This window comes from Triturus cristatus, chromosome 7 (genome assembly GCF_964204655.1).
Source record: "Triturus cristatus chromosome 7, aTriCri1.1, whole genome shotgun sequence".
Classification (NCBI taxonomy): Eukaryota; Metazoa; Chordata; class Amphibia; order Caudata; family Salamandridae; genus Triturus; species Triturus cristatus.
In genome coordinates this window covers 543,473,853-543,489,969 of record NC_140590.1, presented here as the reverse complement: position 1 = coordinate 543,489,969, position 16,117 = coordinate 543,473,853, and the positions used below count along the sequence as shown (strand labels likewise).

General features: G+C 48.3%; 1 protein-coding gene across 4 annotated transcripts in view; it reads right to left on the bottom strand.

The window, feature by feature from the left end:
- UNC13D (unc-13 homolog D) overlaps window positions 1-16,117 on the bottom strand; it is a 697,875-nt gene that overhangs the window by 231,602 nt on the left and 450,156 nt on the right. For all 4 annotated transcript variants that reach the window (XM_085616967.1, XM_085616965.1, XM_085616968.1 and 1 more), the window contains exons 20-21: window positions 1,292-1,422; window positions 275-395 (exon numbers count right to left, since the gene is read on the bottom strand). In XM_085616967.1, the coding sequence (XP_085473093.1) occupies window positions 275-395; window positions 1,292-1,422 (252 nt within the window). The remainder of the gene's footprint in view (window positions 1-274; window positions 396-1,291; window positions 1,423-16,117) is intronic.

Here is a 16,117-nt window from a genome sequence, read left to right as displayed (position 1 = left end):
ATGGCTTTTCCATGTCTGGTTGGGAATACCTGCATAGTAAGCAGGACAGGACAAGAGAATACTGCCTGAGGTGCAAGCATTTCCCAAACATAGATAGGAAGGAGAGACAGAGAAACAGAGTACTCCCTCATGCCAGGCTTCATTTCCACTGATAGTCGGTTGACAAGTAATGGCTACTGTATCTAGACCAAGCTCCTTTTTCCGGGTCCTTCCGTCTAAAACCCCAAAATTGAAAACATTATCCACAACAAGAACATTTGATCCTAAAACATACCTGGTCCATGTGAATAGCCCGCTGAACCCTTTCCTGGGCTGTCGTGTAGGCTTTCTGGAGCCAGCAGGGCAGAGCAGACCTGAACCAGGTGTGGTAATTGGAAATGACGAATTGAGCATCCCTGGGAAAACAGATAATGAATTATATTATAATTGAAAAAATATTAGATTTGACAAAATATTGAGATAATAACAAGCCATTTAAAAATAAACATTGCTCCCCTTTAAGTCAATCTTTTCCAAATGTGATGGTTGCACTGAAGTTAAAGTTTGTCTGGTGAATTGCTAAAAAAACAAATCAATTCAATGTCAAAATGTGTTGTTCTCCTCCCATTTCCATATACCAAATTAGGCTCTGGGCCTCCAGGTGTGGGTCCTTCCTTCCTGGCTCTGGAGTTAAATGTGAGATAAACAACAGAAGCCACAGTGGTATGAAGGTGAAGTCACCATAACATCAATCGGAGGTCAAGATGAAGTCAAAGCGAAGCTAACCTGACATGTAAGTGACTCTGCCCTATGTCTTCATCACTTTCGCTGGGACCAGCCTGAGGCAAAGTCCGATGATTTCCGTGAAGACCAGTCCACATATGCACGCAAAAACATGCTCCAATTTCAGTTTTTAGGTCTCGCCTGACCCAGCGCATGCGCTGGTCTGGCGAGACTTATTGAGAGGGCTCCAAAAAGTGCTACCAGGCCAGCCTAGAGCTACAGTGCATGTGCGCGCGGGCCCCGCTTGACCGCGATTACTTTCACTTTAGCGGCTGCACGACCGCTTGGCATAGCCAATAGGTCTCGCTTTTGGGACCTTATAAGTATTTAGCTATGCAACTGTTGCATAGCTAAACACTTATAAGGTCCCAAAGGCGAGACCTATTGGCTATGCCAATGCTTGTTAACTCTTTCAGAGGATATAATCAGACACTGAGACAATGTACCGACAGTGCTTGTGAACTGAGGGCAGCACAGCACCATGAGTTAACCTGACTGTGATGCCCAGAATACTCCCCAGCGAGTTTACCTATTGGTCAGGTTGCCCTGGAGCTGACAGAGTTCCTTTAGGCTGAGGTAGAGTCGGTACAGGTTTTCAGCTGTAGATGCAGACATATTGTTGTTAAGTTGGCCAACCTGCACCGACACATGTTCCGTCACCTGCATGAGAAGAGAGGAGTAATGTTAGCCAGGACTGAAGAACTGACCGAGAACACTCAACGTCAATCTATGTAGGGTATGGGACTGGCAAATGTTGGACTATTTCCACCCAATACACGTAGCCGGCAATTACATTGATTGCATAAGAAATTAATGCAAACGGTCATTTCCCCTACATGAGGAAAAATATTAAGTTTAGGACTTGTAATACAGTAAGGTATATATGCGATACATTACCCATGTAACCTTTATTATATTGATGAGACAGAATGTGCAGCTAAAGTAGAGTGGAACGAGCATTGGTCAAAAATAGGACTACAGATCAAAGTAAACCTATAGTAATTCATGTTACACAGGAAAGGCACCCTCTTAATCGAATCATTTTTTTAATTTGACAGCCAATACTTCCGGTACCAAGGGGCAGCGACAGAAGTAGAAAACTTGCACAGTGTGAAGCAAGAGGGGCTGCAAAACTTGATGAAGTTAACCTAGGGGGCTCCTTGAAATAAAAGACATATTGTGCTGTGTTTGAACAAGAGAACCTCTAAGGCCAGTCCTCTCAGAGGAAATTGTTGAGGAAAATACATGATATAACACCGAAAAAGAACTGCCGAAAAAAGACGGCCAATATGAAAACGTCTGAGAACTGTGCAGCAGCAAACGCAGTTCTGATGATCAACGGATCATCTGACTAAGATTTGGGCGGGAGAAGCCCTAATGGTTTTGGTCACAAGAGTGGTTCTGCTCGAACACTACACATTTAGTAAGACTGATTGATTCTTCCTGCTTTTGGTTGAAGACACGGTGCACTGAAATGCAGTTTGATGCACATTGTTCGAAAGTCAAAAATAAACGTTTTCCTTGGTTATCTGAATTATAAAAAAGATTGTGAAAATGTATAAATGAAAAAGAATATTATGAACTGCAACATGGAAATAAAGTGAGGCATGTCTCAAATACAAGTGTGCATGGAGACGAGGTATGTGCACCCCAATTTTCTTTCTGACTGGATCGGTCATCCAATAATACACGTCACAGACTGGACATATGATCATTCAAGGTTTTATTTAAGCGCATCCAAATTTAGTACACGATCATCTCTTTATTTAGACAGTGGATTCATCTAAACATGGCAGTGTGCATATGGTTAAATCTTGATCATAACCCAAATGCTTAATATTACAAATGCGAATGCTCATACATGTTTGAAGATTCCTCAAACATTGCTTCATAAGAGCATTGACTTTATGCAAAGCATTCTAAACATACACAAGTGTGCATTTTCAGATACAAAGTTTGTAGTGCACTTGAAAATATGCAGATGATTCTAATGAAGAAGTTACTTACCTTTGGTAATGCTCTTTCTGGTAGAGACTGTGTAAATGCAGATTCTGTGTCAGGACAGGAGGGGAGGATTATGCTTATATTCCTTCAATTTATTATATAAAATCACAAAGAGCAAGCATTTCAACAACAGCTTAGTAAGACAAGCATTTGCAATGCAATAGATCTCGCATTTGGGAGAGTTTAAGCTATTGGCATTTTAAATGACAATGCCTTTTATGTATCTGTTTTGATAATTAACCTATAAATAAAAGGCATTGTCATTGACAATGCCAATAGGTCAAACTCTTGTAAATGAGACCTCTGGGACAGCAGATTAAGGGTTTTGGGCAAACCTCAGAGACATTTTATTTAGGTTCAGTGAAAACAATAACGCGCACAATTGGCGGATATGCAGTCAACACTTGTAGAGCGATGCACAGTTGTTTTACTGTATTTTCTTGAAGGGGAAGAGGATATATTCATACCCTGATGGGAAGGCCAGAGGTAATGGTAAGTACGAATTGAAAGTACAGTTTACGAAATGTTATTGGCAAGTACTGATTTCCGAAGGCTCTCCTCCCATCAGCAGGTAATCAGCCTGCAGCATTACCTTTAGCTCCCGGTCCCAGTCACCCCTTCGGCTTCCTGGTTAGTTACCGTCCGATGAGCAGCCCTCGCACCCCACACTGTGCACGACAAGAAGCAGTGACGGGCATCCCGCTGTGCAGCTGGGATATTCACCAGCCTTATCGGTCGATAAAAACTCCACAGAGCTCTGTTGACAGGATTCCCTTTGTCTGACTGTTGATTAAGGCGAACTGTGGCATCGGGGGATTTAAAGCTAAATTGTTCGACCGCATGTTTTGTCAAGTTGTTGTTGCAATGTTGATCTAATATTTGGCGGAGGAGGGAGCGGGTATGAAATAATACGTAGATAAGTAAACCGACCGACAGAAAGGCAGAGACCGATAGGCAGGTACATTACTAGACGGGCAGATCGATGGACTGACAGGGTGAATATACCGTAAGATGGGTAGATAGACGGGTATATGAGGACAGACGGAGGCGCCGAAGGGTGGATAGGCCTTTTAACCACAGAGTGCACATTTCAATAAAACAGCATTTTCCACACTGTGCAATCCATTTTCCGTACATGTAATATGCTAATCACCACATGAAATATTATCATACAGTGCTGTGTTCTCACTGTAAGCGGGATGGGCTTCTGGGCACCCTGTGCTTCACTGAGAGTTCTGGAGGGGAATGAAAGCGTGCAAGAGCAGCGACAGATACAGGTTAAACTGCTGCCTGTTTGCCGTGAACGCCTGGTAGTTAACGACTCGAGGGCATTGTCTGACACACAGCGCACACTGAAAGTTGGCGGCCTCGCCTCTGCTTCTAATGTGCAAATCTGAACACACGTGGTATTGACAGCTCAGTTTATAACTGTGACATATTCCTAATTTCAATATGCAAACAGTTTGAATAACCACGAAAAAGAGACCGTCGCCTACACAGCAGAACATAACAAAACGCCCGCCGTAAGCTACCAGTAACCGAACACTACATTGTATAACCTGTGTGGGGGTATGGATTGAATTTGAATTGTATTACATTCGCATAGTTACTTAAAACCATTGCAATACGAATTTCAGATAACACAATAAAATCATGATAAGATAATAAACAGAAAAACAGTTAAATTACTATCAAATAAGAAATGCTTTGTTCATGCACATAGCTCTCAATGTAAATTATGCGTTCTCCCCGGCTTCCTTACTCTGTCTGGGCAGTGCTATTATCGAACAAGCATTTACAATGCAACAGGTCTCGCATTTACGTGAGTTCGAGCTATCCGCATTGTAAATTACAATGTCTTATTTATGTTTTGGTTTTTAAAACAAATAAAAGGCATTGTTATTTGCAATGCTAGTAGCTTAAACTCTCGCAAATGCGAGACCTATTGCATTGCAAATGATTGTTGCTCCATAGAGTGTAGATAAAGCCCTTTCCACAGTCCGCTATTGGATATTTTAATATTATCTGCCTAGAGAGGAAGCTGAAGGCAGGACTTGGGATGGGCAGCTAACTACGTGCAAGTACACACCTGCGCATAACAAAAGGGCCATTAGCATTTCAAGATTCCAGTGCTCCGCCGGAATCTCATGAAGCCAGTTTACGCTGCAGACTGGGGGAATGAATGAATGAATAAAAATTTATATCGCGCAACTAAACCCGAAGGCATCAAGGCGCCTAACAAAAAAGATAAATATAGACCAAAACCACTCCTGCGGGTAGACCTTGGCAAAGAGCCACGTCTTTAATGCCTTTCGGAACATAGGGAGATTCTGCTGGGATTTGATTTCAGTGGGGCAAGAATTCCACAGTTTAGGTGCTAGTGACGAAAAGGCTCTCCCTCCCCATTTATCTTTTTGAAAGCGGGGAACTGAGAGAAGATTCCTTCCCTGGGAACGCAGGTTCCTGCTCAGGACATAAGGAGCCAGCAAATCCTTCACTCCTTCTGCCCCGCTGCCAGTCAGGGCCCCAAAGGTCATGCAGAGGATCTTAAAAGCAATCCTATCTTGGATAGGTAACCAATGAAGACTCTTTCTAGCAGCGGTGGCCGACGCAGTCCTGGGAGCGTCCAGCACGAATTTGGCTGCCGCATTTTGGGCTATTTGTAAACACCGCACAAGGCTCTTGTTGATACCAGAGTAGAGGGCGTTGCAGTAGTCCAGCCGTGAAGCGACCAGTGCAACCACGATCTGCTTGCGGGCCTGCGGCGCCAAATAGTGTCTGATCTTCTTAAGGGTTTTGATAATACCCCAGCAGGTGGAAACAGTCCTATTGACCTGTTGAGACATAGAGAGCACAGGATCAATCATCACCCCTAGATTACGGGCCAGGACCGTAGGTGTGGGACATAGTCCCAAGGAGGGAGGCCACCACTCCGAAGACCAGATGTCCCTATTTCTGCCAAAGATGAGGACCTCGGTTTTTTCCCCGTTAAGTTTTAGTGAATTGATGATCATCCACTGAGAGACTGCCTGCATGCAGTTCCTAAACCTAAGAACAGGGGAGCTGACAGAGTGGGAGAGGGACACCATGATCTGGGTGTCATCTGCATATGACACCACTTCCAACCCAAAAGATCTTATTAACCTGGCAAGTGGGGTCACATAGATGTTAAAAAGGGTAGGGCTTAAAGCCGACCCCTGCGGGACCCCACATTGCACAGGTAGGGGTGTAGAAATTCACCCATTTTGACCCTCTGTACCCTCTGATTTAAAAAGGAAGCCAGGAGGCTCAGAGCCAGACCTTCCACCCCTATCTCCCTAAGGCGAGATATCAGAACCAAGGGAGATAGGGTGTCGAAAGCGGCTGTCAGATCCAACAGGATCAGAAGGGTGGTGTGGCCTGAATCAACCTCCGTGCGGATGTTGTTGAGCACTACCGTGAGGGCTGATTCCGTGCTATGGTGTCTCCGGAAGCCATGTTGGGACTGGTCAAGACAGCCCGAGCTGTCTAAGAAAGCCGTAAGATGTTCATTAAGATGCGTTTCAAGCATCTTCGCAGGAGCGGGAAGCAAGGAAATAGGCCGGAAATTTTTGAGAATTTCCGGATCTAAAGTCGGCTTTTTAAGGAGGGGCTTCACAACAGCACTTTTCCACAGAGCAGGAAAAATACCCTCCTGTATTGCTTTATTCATAACGGTCAGAAGCGGAGGGAGAAGCGTTTGCCGACATTCCTTGAGGATTTTAAGAGGGCAAGGATCCAAGGGGGATCCTGACCTAGTCTTATTCAGCAGCACATCGAGCTGTTGCAGAGAGAGCGGAGGGAAATGGAACAGGTGCGCCGACAAGACTCTGCTACCCTCTCCTCCGGTAGAAACAGCCGGCGGGGGCGGGCTCAGCACTGCTCTCTGCAAGGCAAGGACCGAGTAGATATCGGCTATCTTGGAATGAAAGAATTGTGCTATATTATCACAGAGAGCCTGGGAGCTAGGGATGGGATCAGGTATTTGTAGGGTGCAAAGGGAGTCTGCAATTTTAAAAAGATCTCTAGGGGAGGTGAGAGCAGAGGTAAGCTTGGAAAAATACTCCTGTTTTTCCTTGATCACCTGAGCCTTGTATCACTTAAGGAGGAGTTTATGTTTTTCCCTCTCTTGGTAGCCTCCACTTGCCCTCCACAATCTTTCCTGCCTCCTGCAACCCTGCCTTAGCACTCTGAGACTCCGAAAACCACGGGGCTGAGGGTGTCTTTCTCGCAGAGTAGCGGAGAGACACCGGAGCCAGCCGATCCACCGCCATAGCTATAGATAGGCCCTGTAGCAAGGAAAACACCTTTGCGAAACGAGCATCAGGTGCCTCTGATCTGAGACCCTGGCTGCAGCAAGGATGGGGTTAAGGCGTCCAAGAAGAGGCACACTGCTCGTAGCCCCCACCTAAGAGCGAGTTTACATTTAAAGCAATAAGACAACATGTGCAATTTGAAATTGTGTATAGCAAATGTAAAGGTATCCGCGTTTTCTAGTTCTAGTTGTAAATTCACAAACAATTCCTTCTATGGTTACAGTTGTCTCGGGCGTTTTTACTCAGTAAAAGGGACAAATATTTTTCAGACCCCTTCAAAAGCGAACACATTTTGTAGCATTTTCAAAAGATTCTCACATTGACGTTAATTGGAGGTCTGGTATATGGAATATGCGATGAGGTTGAAATGGTGAAATCTAGTGCGATATGGGAGAGAATGGGATGACTTGCACCCCACATTTTTACAGAGAAAAGCATAGTTGAGATTTAAGAGGGTGAAGTGTCTTCTGTCCCCATGCATGCAAGGTCAACAGGCAGTAATAAAAAAAAGATCCCTGCACAGCAGACAATATAGAGAACGGCCAAACTTATTCAAATAATTTCAAGCTGGAGCCTTTCAATTTGCAAAGCAGGCTGCAAAAATAAGTTTCAGAGTATGCAATGTGGAATTTATCCAAGCTAGTACGAAACTGCCTAGGGCACGGAGAGATGGGGCGAAAGAGAAAGAAAGACATTGAGAGAAGGAAACAAAGAGAAATAAGCCAAAGAGAGATACATACAAAGTCAGAGAAAAAGAGAGGGGATGCTGAGAGAGACAGCAAGTGGCAGAGAGAAAAGTCAGGGGGAGTGAGAGAGAGAGACACAGAAAAGAATAACAAGCTGTCGCCATTGTGAAACAAGCAGGAAGTGGGATAAGGGAGGGGGTGGCAAATGGTGTGCACTTTCGCGGCCGCTTTGATGTTCTCAGTGGCCGCACGGCTCACTGAGAACATCAAAACGGCCGCGAAATGATCACGCAGGCAGCCAAATGGTGCGCGCGCCCGGTGCACATGCACTGTAGTTGGCGGGCGCACATGCACTGTAGTTGGCGGCCTGAAAGCACTGGTTTGCACTTCCAAATCCCCCTTTTACAAAAGCTCTCGCGAGAGCAGCGCTAAAGCGCTGGCTCAGACGAGACCTAAAAAGGGAGGTATGGGAAGCCACACGTCACTCTGTGTCACAACCTCGCAACCCGGGCTCTGCCTTTACACATGGTTGCCGTACTGCGCGCTTGTTTGATTGGTTCAATGGAAGCAGGCCAAAACTACGACTCCCAGAATACACCCTTAGTTCATATAAAGCCCAGGCTTGGGGACATAATGCCGTGGCGACTTGGAGTGAGATTGTACGTCCAAACACATGCATACTAAAATAAGCACATAGCATAGCATAAAATGGCATGGTATACCACGGGAAAACAGCACAGTACAACAAACACAACGCAGCAGCATAGCATAACATCGGTCAGAGTACTGCAAAACGGCCTAGTGTAACATAGCATAAACACCATAACACAGCAACGCATAATGTACCAAAGCATGACCAAAAACATAGCTAAGGGTAACACAGAAAAACAGTATAACACAGCAAAGGAGAACCAAACAACACAACATAATATAGCAAAACATAGTACGAGGCAGCAGAACATATTATAGAATATTTAACATAACCGCAAAACACAGCACAACACAGTCTCTAAGATAACATCACAAAGCATACCAATTTAGAGTGGCATAAGCATAATACTACATAGCAGTTTACCCACATGCACCAGAACATACTTTAAAGCAACGTAACCAAGCAAATCAAAACATGGCTCGCACAACGTTGTACACGACAACAGAGTAGCTGGTTTCTAGCAGTCCCAGCTGTTCTTGGTGAATATGTGTTCACGTTCCTGCCTTTAATGGGTGCACTCGGAATAGGCCCAGCTCCAGGAATTTTTATTTGGGTGGGCCAAGGGTGCATTTGGGTGGGCCACTGCGGGCCCGATTTGTCACTTATATGTCTAGCCGGGCCTGCTTCTGGGCCCTCCTCTACCTCTTCTTAGTCTTACAAGGCCCAGTAAACAAATCTCTTTCTAAATGTTATCACTCTCAAAAAGTGTTTTTTTTTCTCCATGTAATGTCCCTTTGATGGTAAGAGGAGGTTCCTAAGGTGGGATTATCAGGCAAGTGACACTACTTGGGCTCCGTCTGTGAGAGCCTTCAGGGAGAGTTCCTCTTCATTACTACCGCCACCTCACCCCTGACTCTGCAGCCCACTCCTTTCAAGGCTTGATAATCCACTTTTCTACCACCCCTCTTCAGTGCATCTTATCTCACAGCTGACCTCGGTCCCCATATTAGCCATCATAAGTTCAACTTTCATTATTCCCGGTAAAAAACATTCGTAAAATCACCTTCAAACTTGAAACATTGAATATAGCAGTAAATGTAATTTTCAAGAACTTTAAAGTGTGCTCCACAGTTGTCCTAATCACCAGACTGTTAATTAAATAAATGAAAACAGAAAGGCCATGACAGGACCGGCTTTAGTACTGGTGCAAAAGTCTTTTTTGGCACCCCGCCAATGACCTCTTTCTCCATAGATACCTTTACTAACACACACAAACTGTATCCCCTTCCCCTCATGACCTCCTCCTCCACAGACTCCCTCACTACCACCCTCCACCAGTGTCCCTCATCTCTCCATAGCTCCACCCCACCCCATGACCTCCTCCTCAGATTCCCTCACTGCCACCCTCCACTAGTGCCCCTCATTTCTCTGTAGCCTCCCCCACCCATGACCTCCGCTTCGGATTCCCTCACTGCCACCCAGCACTAGAGCCCCTCATCTCTCCGTAGTTCCCCCCCCACCCCATGACCTCCTCCTCAGATTACCTCACTGCCACCCTCCACGAGTGCGCCCATCGCTCCATAGCCCCTCCCCCATGACCTCCTCCTCAGATTCCCTCACTGCCACCCTCCACTAGTGCCCCTCATCTCTCTGTAGCTCCACCTCCGCCAATGACGTCCTTCTTGGAATCCCTCACTTTCACCCTCCACCAGTGGCCCTCATCTCTCTGTAGTCTTCCCCCTCACCCCATGACCTCCTCGGATTACCTCACTGACACAATCCAACAGTGCCCCTCATCGCTCCATAGCTCCTCTCCCTATTGACCTCCTCCTCAGATACCCTCACTGCCACCCTCAACCAGTGCCCCTCATCTCTCTATTGCTCCTCTTTCATATGCATTTAATGTGTTGTATAGCACTACTCATATCAGTGTAGGGTGTCACAGTACTTTACATCACGCACACATTATACAGAGACAATAAATCAGTCTACGGGGACTGTCACATAGGACTGTCACATAAGCCAATGAGGATTACAAGGTGTAGAAATCACATGCCATCCATACTAGCGGGCGATATATTTTAAGAGGGTTTGGTCTGGAGAAGCACACACTCAGAATTTAAAGAGAACTCCAGTGATTGTGGGTTGGCTTTACTGATAAAAATGTATAACTGCCTGAACAAACTCCTTTTAGCTCATGATGTGGGTCGACCACCCTATCAAACAATTAGCGAGAACCTTGAAAAAACAAGCAAAGATGATTTTGGCTGTTCCGAACATCAACAAGCTCAGTAAACTATACTTAAAACAAAATCATTGGTCAGGGTTCAGAAGCTGCAATTGATACGATTAGATTTGGGGTGATCCTGCTGAAAGCCTACTGGTATGGGACATTAAGTGGCGTGAAGAACAGCAGCTGCAGACTGGTGGCCTGTTGCAGGAATCCTTGAGCCAAATAGCTTGTATATGTGAAAAGTTGCTGCCACTAAGGAAATTTTGGCTTCTACTAATTTTTAGAATTCTGAATATTCGGACTTGTAATGGGGTCACTAAACAGTAGCTGAAAGGGGAGTCAACTAAGCCGTGGCGCCGATTTCTGAAGTACTTAAAGACATCCACCAAAACAATGAATGATGTATTAGAATGGATTATACTGTAGTAAGTCACTCAGGAGCCAGACGGGCTCAAAATGAAATTTTTTGCTTGAAACCTCGACCGCTTAGTGGCATGGCATTTCCTGGTCACAGACTCAAGCCAACTGCGGTTTACCATTACAACTCACCCCCCATATTTCATCACAGAACGTGTCATCATAACTAACAGAATGCTACATTACCTTTTCCCTCAACAAAATATAAACAAATATTGGCATAGCCAATAGGTCTTGCATTTGGGACCTTATAAGTATTTAGTTATGCAGCACAATATCCTTGTGCTACAACATCAACTGTTGCATGGCTAAACATTTATAAGGTCCCAAAGGTGAGACCTATTGGCTATGCCAATGCTTGTATTGCAGAGCTATAGATGGGAGCAGAATGGGTCACACTGGGCATTTTTCTTTACTCCCTTCTAGATCGATGCTTGCCCCCGAACTGAACCGACTGCTACTGTCTATGTAATAAAAGCCCCTCACGGTTCTCGTGTTTTCAGTCCTTGGCGTCGTGCGACAACCAGCTGCACTCTGGCTGTTGTAGTCTCGGTTTCCATCCATTAAAATGGTTTGATTAGCACAACTGGCTGTGGCGCTATCGGCTAGAAAAGCAGGAACAGGAAAGTGGTATCCGTGATAGCAAGGCGTGGTTTTTAGTTTTGCTTTTTATATTATAGGTATGGTAGACATCCAGCACCTGGAGAGATGTAATAATAATAAAACAAAGAAGCAGTATTGTCTGAAATTATTCTTCATAACGTGTCCTCTGGCAGATGGCAAGCTCAAGCAGTCTTTTGGCCTTCCTTACTTTTTAATTTACAGAGGCCGTTACAGACTCTAGGTGGCTAAAAAAATAAGCATGCTCAGTCCTGTCTTCGTTGAACTCTCACGCTTCAGGATCCAATCATCCCTAAAAGATAACTTTCAACCTAACTAAACCACTATGGAAACAGGCTGCATTGCTGCCTTACTCGAAACAACAAATACCTCATTGTGAGCAATTGTACTACAAAGAAATAAGTTAAAAAAAAAACTCTGCTTGCTATTTATAGTGCCAAAATAACCAGTTTTTTATATTTTGGGTTGCGAATTAATTTTTTCGACTATTAAACTTTCATAGAAGATGATTTTAACAGAGAAACGGGTTTGCCTCGTCGGGGATCGCAAGCGCTGCATAAATGCATTTTCAATACAATACAGTTTGCCTAAAACATGACGTGCAAGTGTTTCTACTAAGACATATGGTTATGCCTGGAATAACAAACACGCACCCTCGAAGGCGGTTGTCGTTAAGATCAGGTGTTAGCCGCCTTCCCATTTGGCTCATCACCCTTTCCAGGATTTACCTCGCGGGGAACCGACACAACCTTTAAAACCTTTTTGTAGCCTCAATGGGGCCCCATTTCCTGTGCTGAAAAGCCCATTCTGCGCCTCGTAAGTACCCTCATCATGATCCTAGAGAATCGCTTCACCCTATGCTTTAGCCAATTTTAAATGAGTGGGATGCGTTCTTTGCACGAAAACACCAGAGTTTGAGACGACACGCTGCTAAACGAAACAAGTACAAATGTGTCTCACTCTCTGCGTAGCCCGCGGGTTAACTGTCGCTCGGTAAACAAGTGGGAGGGGTGGGGGGGGGAGGGGGGAGTGCGGCCGAGAGCAGGGACGCGCAGCATTTACCTTGCGGGAGCGAGCGCGATAATTGCTAACAGATGGTGCCGCTCGCTCTTGCAAGGGAAACGCCAAACGTACACGCGTTGCAATAGAAAGCAATGCAAGAGGCGTGGATTACCGAGCCAAGATGGTGGACGCACCTTCAGAGTGCTCCCGGACCCCTCTGCCATCCGCTCAAAATCGTCACGTCCTGTGGGCCATCCTGCCCTGAAATTCATCGTCCCCTCAGCGCCGCACCTCTGGCTGTGCGGAGTCCCGCACTTCACTGACCGGCTGCTGTTGATCAGCCGGCCGTGATTCACGGCTAAGATGGCGGCCCCCTCAACCTGATTGCGGCGCCTGCCGCCCCTGGACTGCTTTGCCTGCTTTGCCTCCTGCAGCCAGACTGCCCAGGGGAGATCGCTGGCTCCAAGGTGGTACCTGTGCCCTTCTCCCCACCTCGCCCGGGCTTGAGCGGGCGCGGCTGAGGCAGCTGTTTCCTGGTTCCACCCGCCGGCGCTGGAGGGAGCGGGCCCAGTGTGCGATGGCCCTTGTCTTCGGCGACGGCTGTGCCCCGGCCCCCCCAGCGGTGCTGCTGCAGCATCGGCTGCCATATTGGGCGACGGGGGCTGGAGGGCAGCGGCGATCGATCCCCGACTGCAGTGAGGCAACTCCTGTGACCCGGGAGCCGACACGTGGCGGACCTTCGGACTGGTGAGTCCCGGCGGCGGAGGAGGTCCAGGGACATTTGCTGGGGACTCCCCGCGCGCGCGGGATGCCGGTTGGGACTGGCCCCGGGTGGTGTCATCCGTCGTTTGGCCCGGTTGGGTCCCCTCCCCTCCTGAGCTCCGCGGCATCTGGGCTGGCTCCCCTGGGCCTTGGCGGCATCCTGTGGCGGCGTCCTGAGGCCGACATCGAACTCCTGGCTGGGGGTAGCCTGAGGGGTGGTATCCGCCGAATACATCGAGCGGCGAGGAACCCATGGTCGGGGCCCTCGGCCGCCGTCTTGCCCTCCTGGCCTATCGCCGCCTGACTTGAGGAGAACGCCGGGGCTGTTGCGGAGGCGATCCCCCTGGCCTGGCCCCAACGCCCTGGTTCCACCACACAATCTCTGGAGACAGTGATACTGGCAGCGGAGGCACTCGGCTGCACACACCGAGCGGCGTCCAGTTCCACGTGAAGACCTCCCTCACTGGCCCCTCTTGTCCGCGGGCCCATCTTGCTGCGGCCGGGGCTCCGGATTGGCCCCCTTCCCCGCATTGCTACTCATTGGGGTTGAGGCCTGGGGGGGTGGAACCGGCCGCAGGCCTCGAGCGGCGCGGGGCACACGGGGGTGACTCTTCCACCAGCCCCTCCATTGCCACCCTGTCCAAGTGACGCCTAGTGTAACCTGTGGGCAGGAGCCTCCTAGTTGCCCTGGTCCGGATTTTTTCAACCCCCCTTAGTCGCTAGAGGACCATCCTGCCTGAGGAAGTGGAATCGGCCGCGCATTCTGAGCGGCGGCGGGTCTGAGTGGGCCTCCTCGTTTGCTCTGGCTGCCCCCCTATTTGATCTTGGCCTGTCTGAGGAGGATTAACGGCCCCCTGCTGCAAGGCCCATCTGAGGAGACTTTCAGAGTCCCCTCACCTGGAGGAGTGCCAACATGGGCAGAACGGATAGACTTGCCAAGACCCCTGCCACCCAGACCAAAATGGACCGTTTCACCACCACAGATATGGGGGCAACCGGGGGTGTCACGGACCAGGAGCCTCCATCGCCTACGGATTTGTCCACAATCCTACCGACCATCCACGCTTCACAATCCTCTGTGGAGGGCAAGACCACGGAGGTGCGAGTTGGCATGACCCTCATCCGGCAGGACCTCCGAAATACCACAGCCTGGATCAAAGAGACTGAAACACAAATTTCCACTGTGGAAGACGACGTTCAGCAACTTAAGGGGCAAGTGGCTCGTCTCCAGTCGCACACCCAGGAGTTGCACCGACGGGCGGAAGATGCGGAAAACAGGTTGCGGCGCAATAACCTCCGCCTGGTAGGCTTTCCGGAGGTAGAGGAACAGGGCCGTATGGTGGACTTTCTGGAGAGGTGGTTGGGATCTTGGGTCCCGGAGGGCTCTCTCCCCCCATGGTTCGCGATCGAGCGGGCCCACCGTTCTCTTGCCCCTAAACCACCACCAGGTGCGGCCCCCTGACCGGTCATAATGCAGGTTCTCAATTTTAAGGACCGCGACACTATCCTGGCTGAAGCCCGCAAACAGCAAAGGCTCCACTATGAGAACCACTCAATCATGATCTTCCCGGACTATACTCGTGCGGTCCAGGGTCAGCGCCGCTCGTTCGGCGAAGTCAAGCAAAAGCTAAGAGCACTCAATATCCAATATACGTTCCTCTTTCAGGCAAGTTTGCTTATGGTGTTCGCTAACAAGACCTGTTTTTTGACACTCCTACTGAGGCCTGGGCGACGGAGGAGTGCCCTCTATAAACCAGCGACTGGAATCCATCGCTTGGGGGGAGTGGATGGCGGGCCCGTCCACCCCGTGCCTTCCGCCCCCCGGCCTCAGCGTAACCGCTCCCGCAGGCGCCATGGCCAGAGACGAGCCCGGTCAGGCTCCCCGTTGGGCCCCTCTCGACAGCAAATACTGCTTTCTGAAGAAACCTCGGCTGAGAAGCGATCCGGGTCCTCCGTATTTTGCCCCGGCCTTCATTGCTGGACCTCCCAGACACAGACCTTTCACGTAGCCTGACGCTCCTGGGAGACCCTGTTTGAACATGTCTCTTCCTGCCGGGCCTGGCTCCGCCAGCGGAGACAGTGCTTTGACTCATATTGTTTTCCTTCCCAACTGACTTTATTATGCACATCTTGTCATGAGGAGGGGTCCTCCACGCTTTCCCATTCCCAAGCGTTCTAATTTGGTCTTCAGTTCAATTTGTTTATTGTTAGGGCGACAGATGCTTCAGTTCCTGAAGTGTAGGGTGGGCGGTGGGAGATTGGGAGGGGGGGGGGGGGGGGGGGGGGAGGAGAACTGTTGTCCCGAGTTCTTTTTTTAGTTTGTTTCAGTTGTTGTTCAGTTTTGTCGCACCAGCATTCACATGGCACCCCGTTCTGCACCCGGTGGGATGTAATGACTTCTCTATGGACACCTAACCAGGCCTTCAAGCGACCCAGCTTGGGGCCGGGTCTCCCTTTGGGATTTTACCACCACACTGAAACACCCTGCCACTATGCCGGACACACCTTTGTTAGGTGCCTCTTTGCGCATCATGTCCTGGAATGTTAATGGCCTCCTGGACTGTTTAAAGCGCATGGCTGTATTATGGTGTGCACAACGCCTTGGGCTAGATGTCCTACTGCTACAAGAGACGCACTTGTTGGG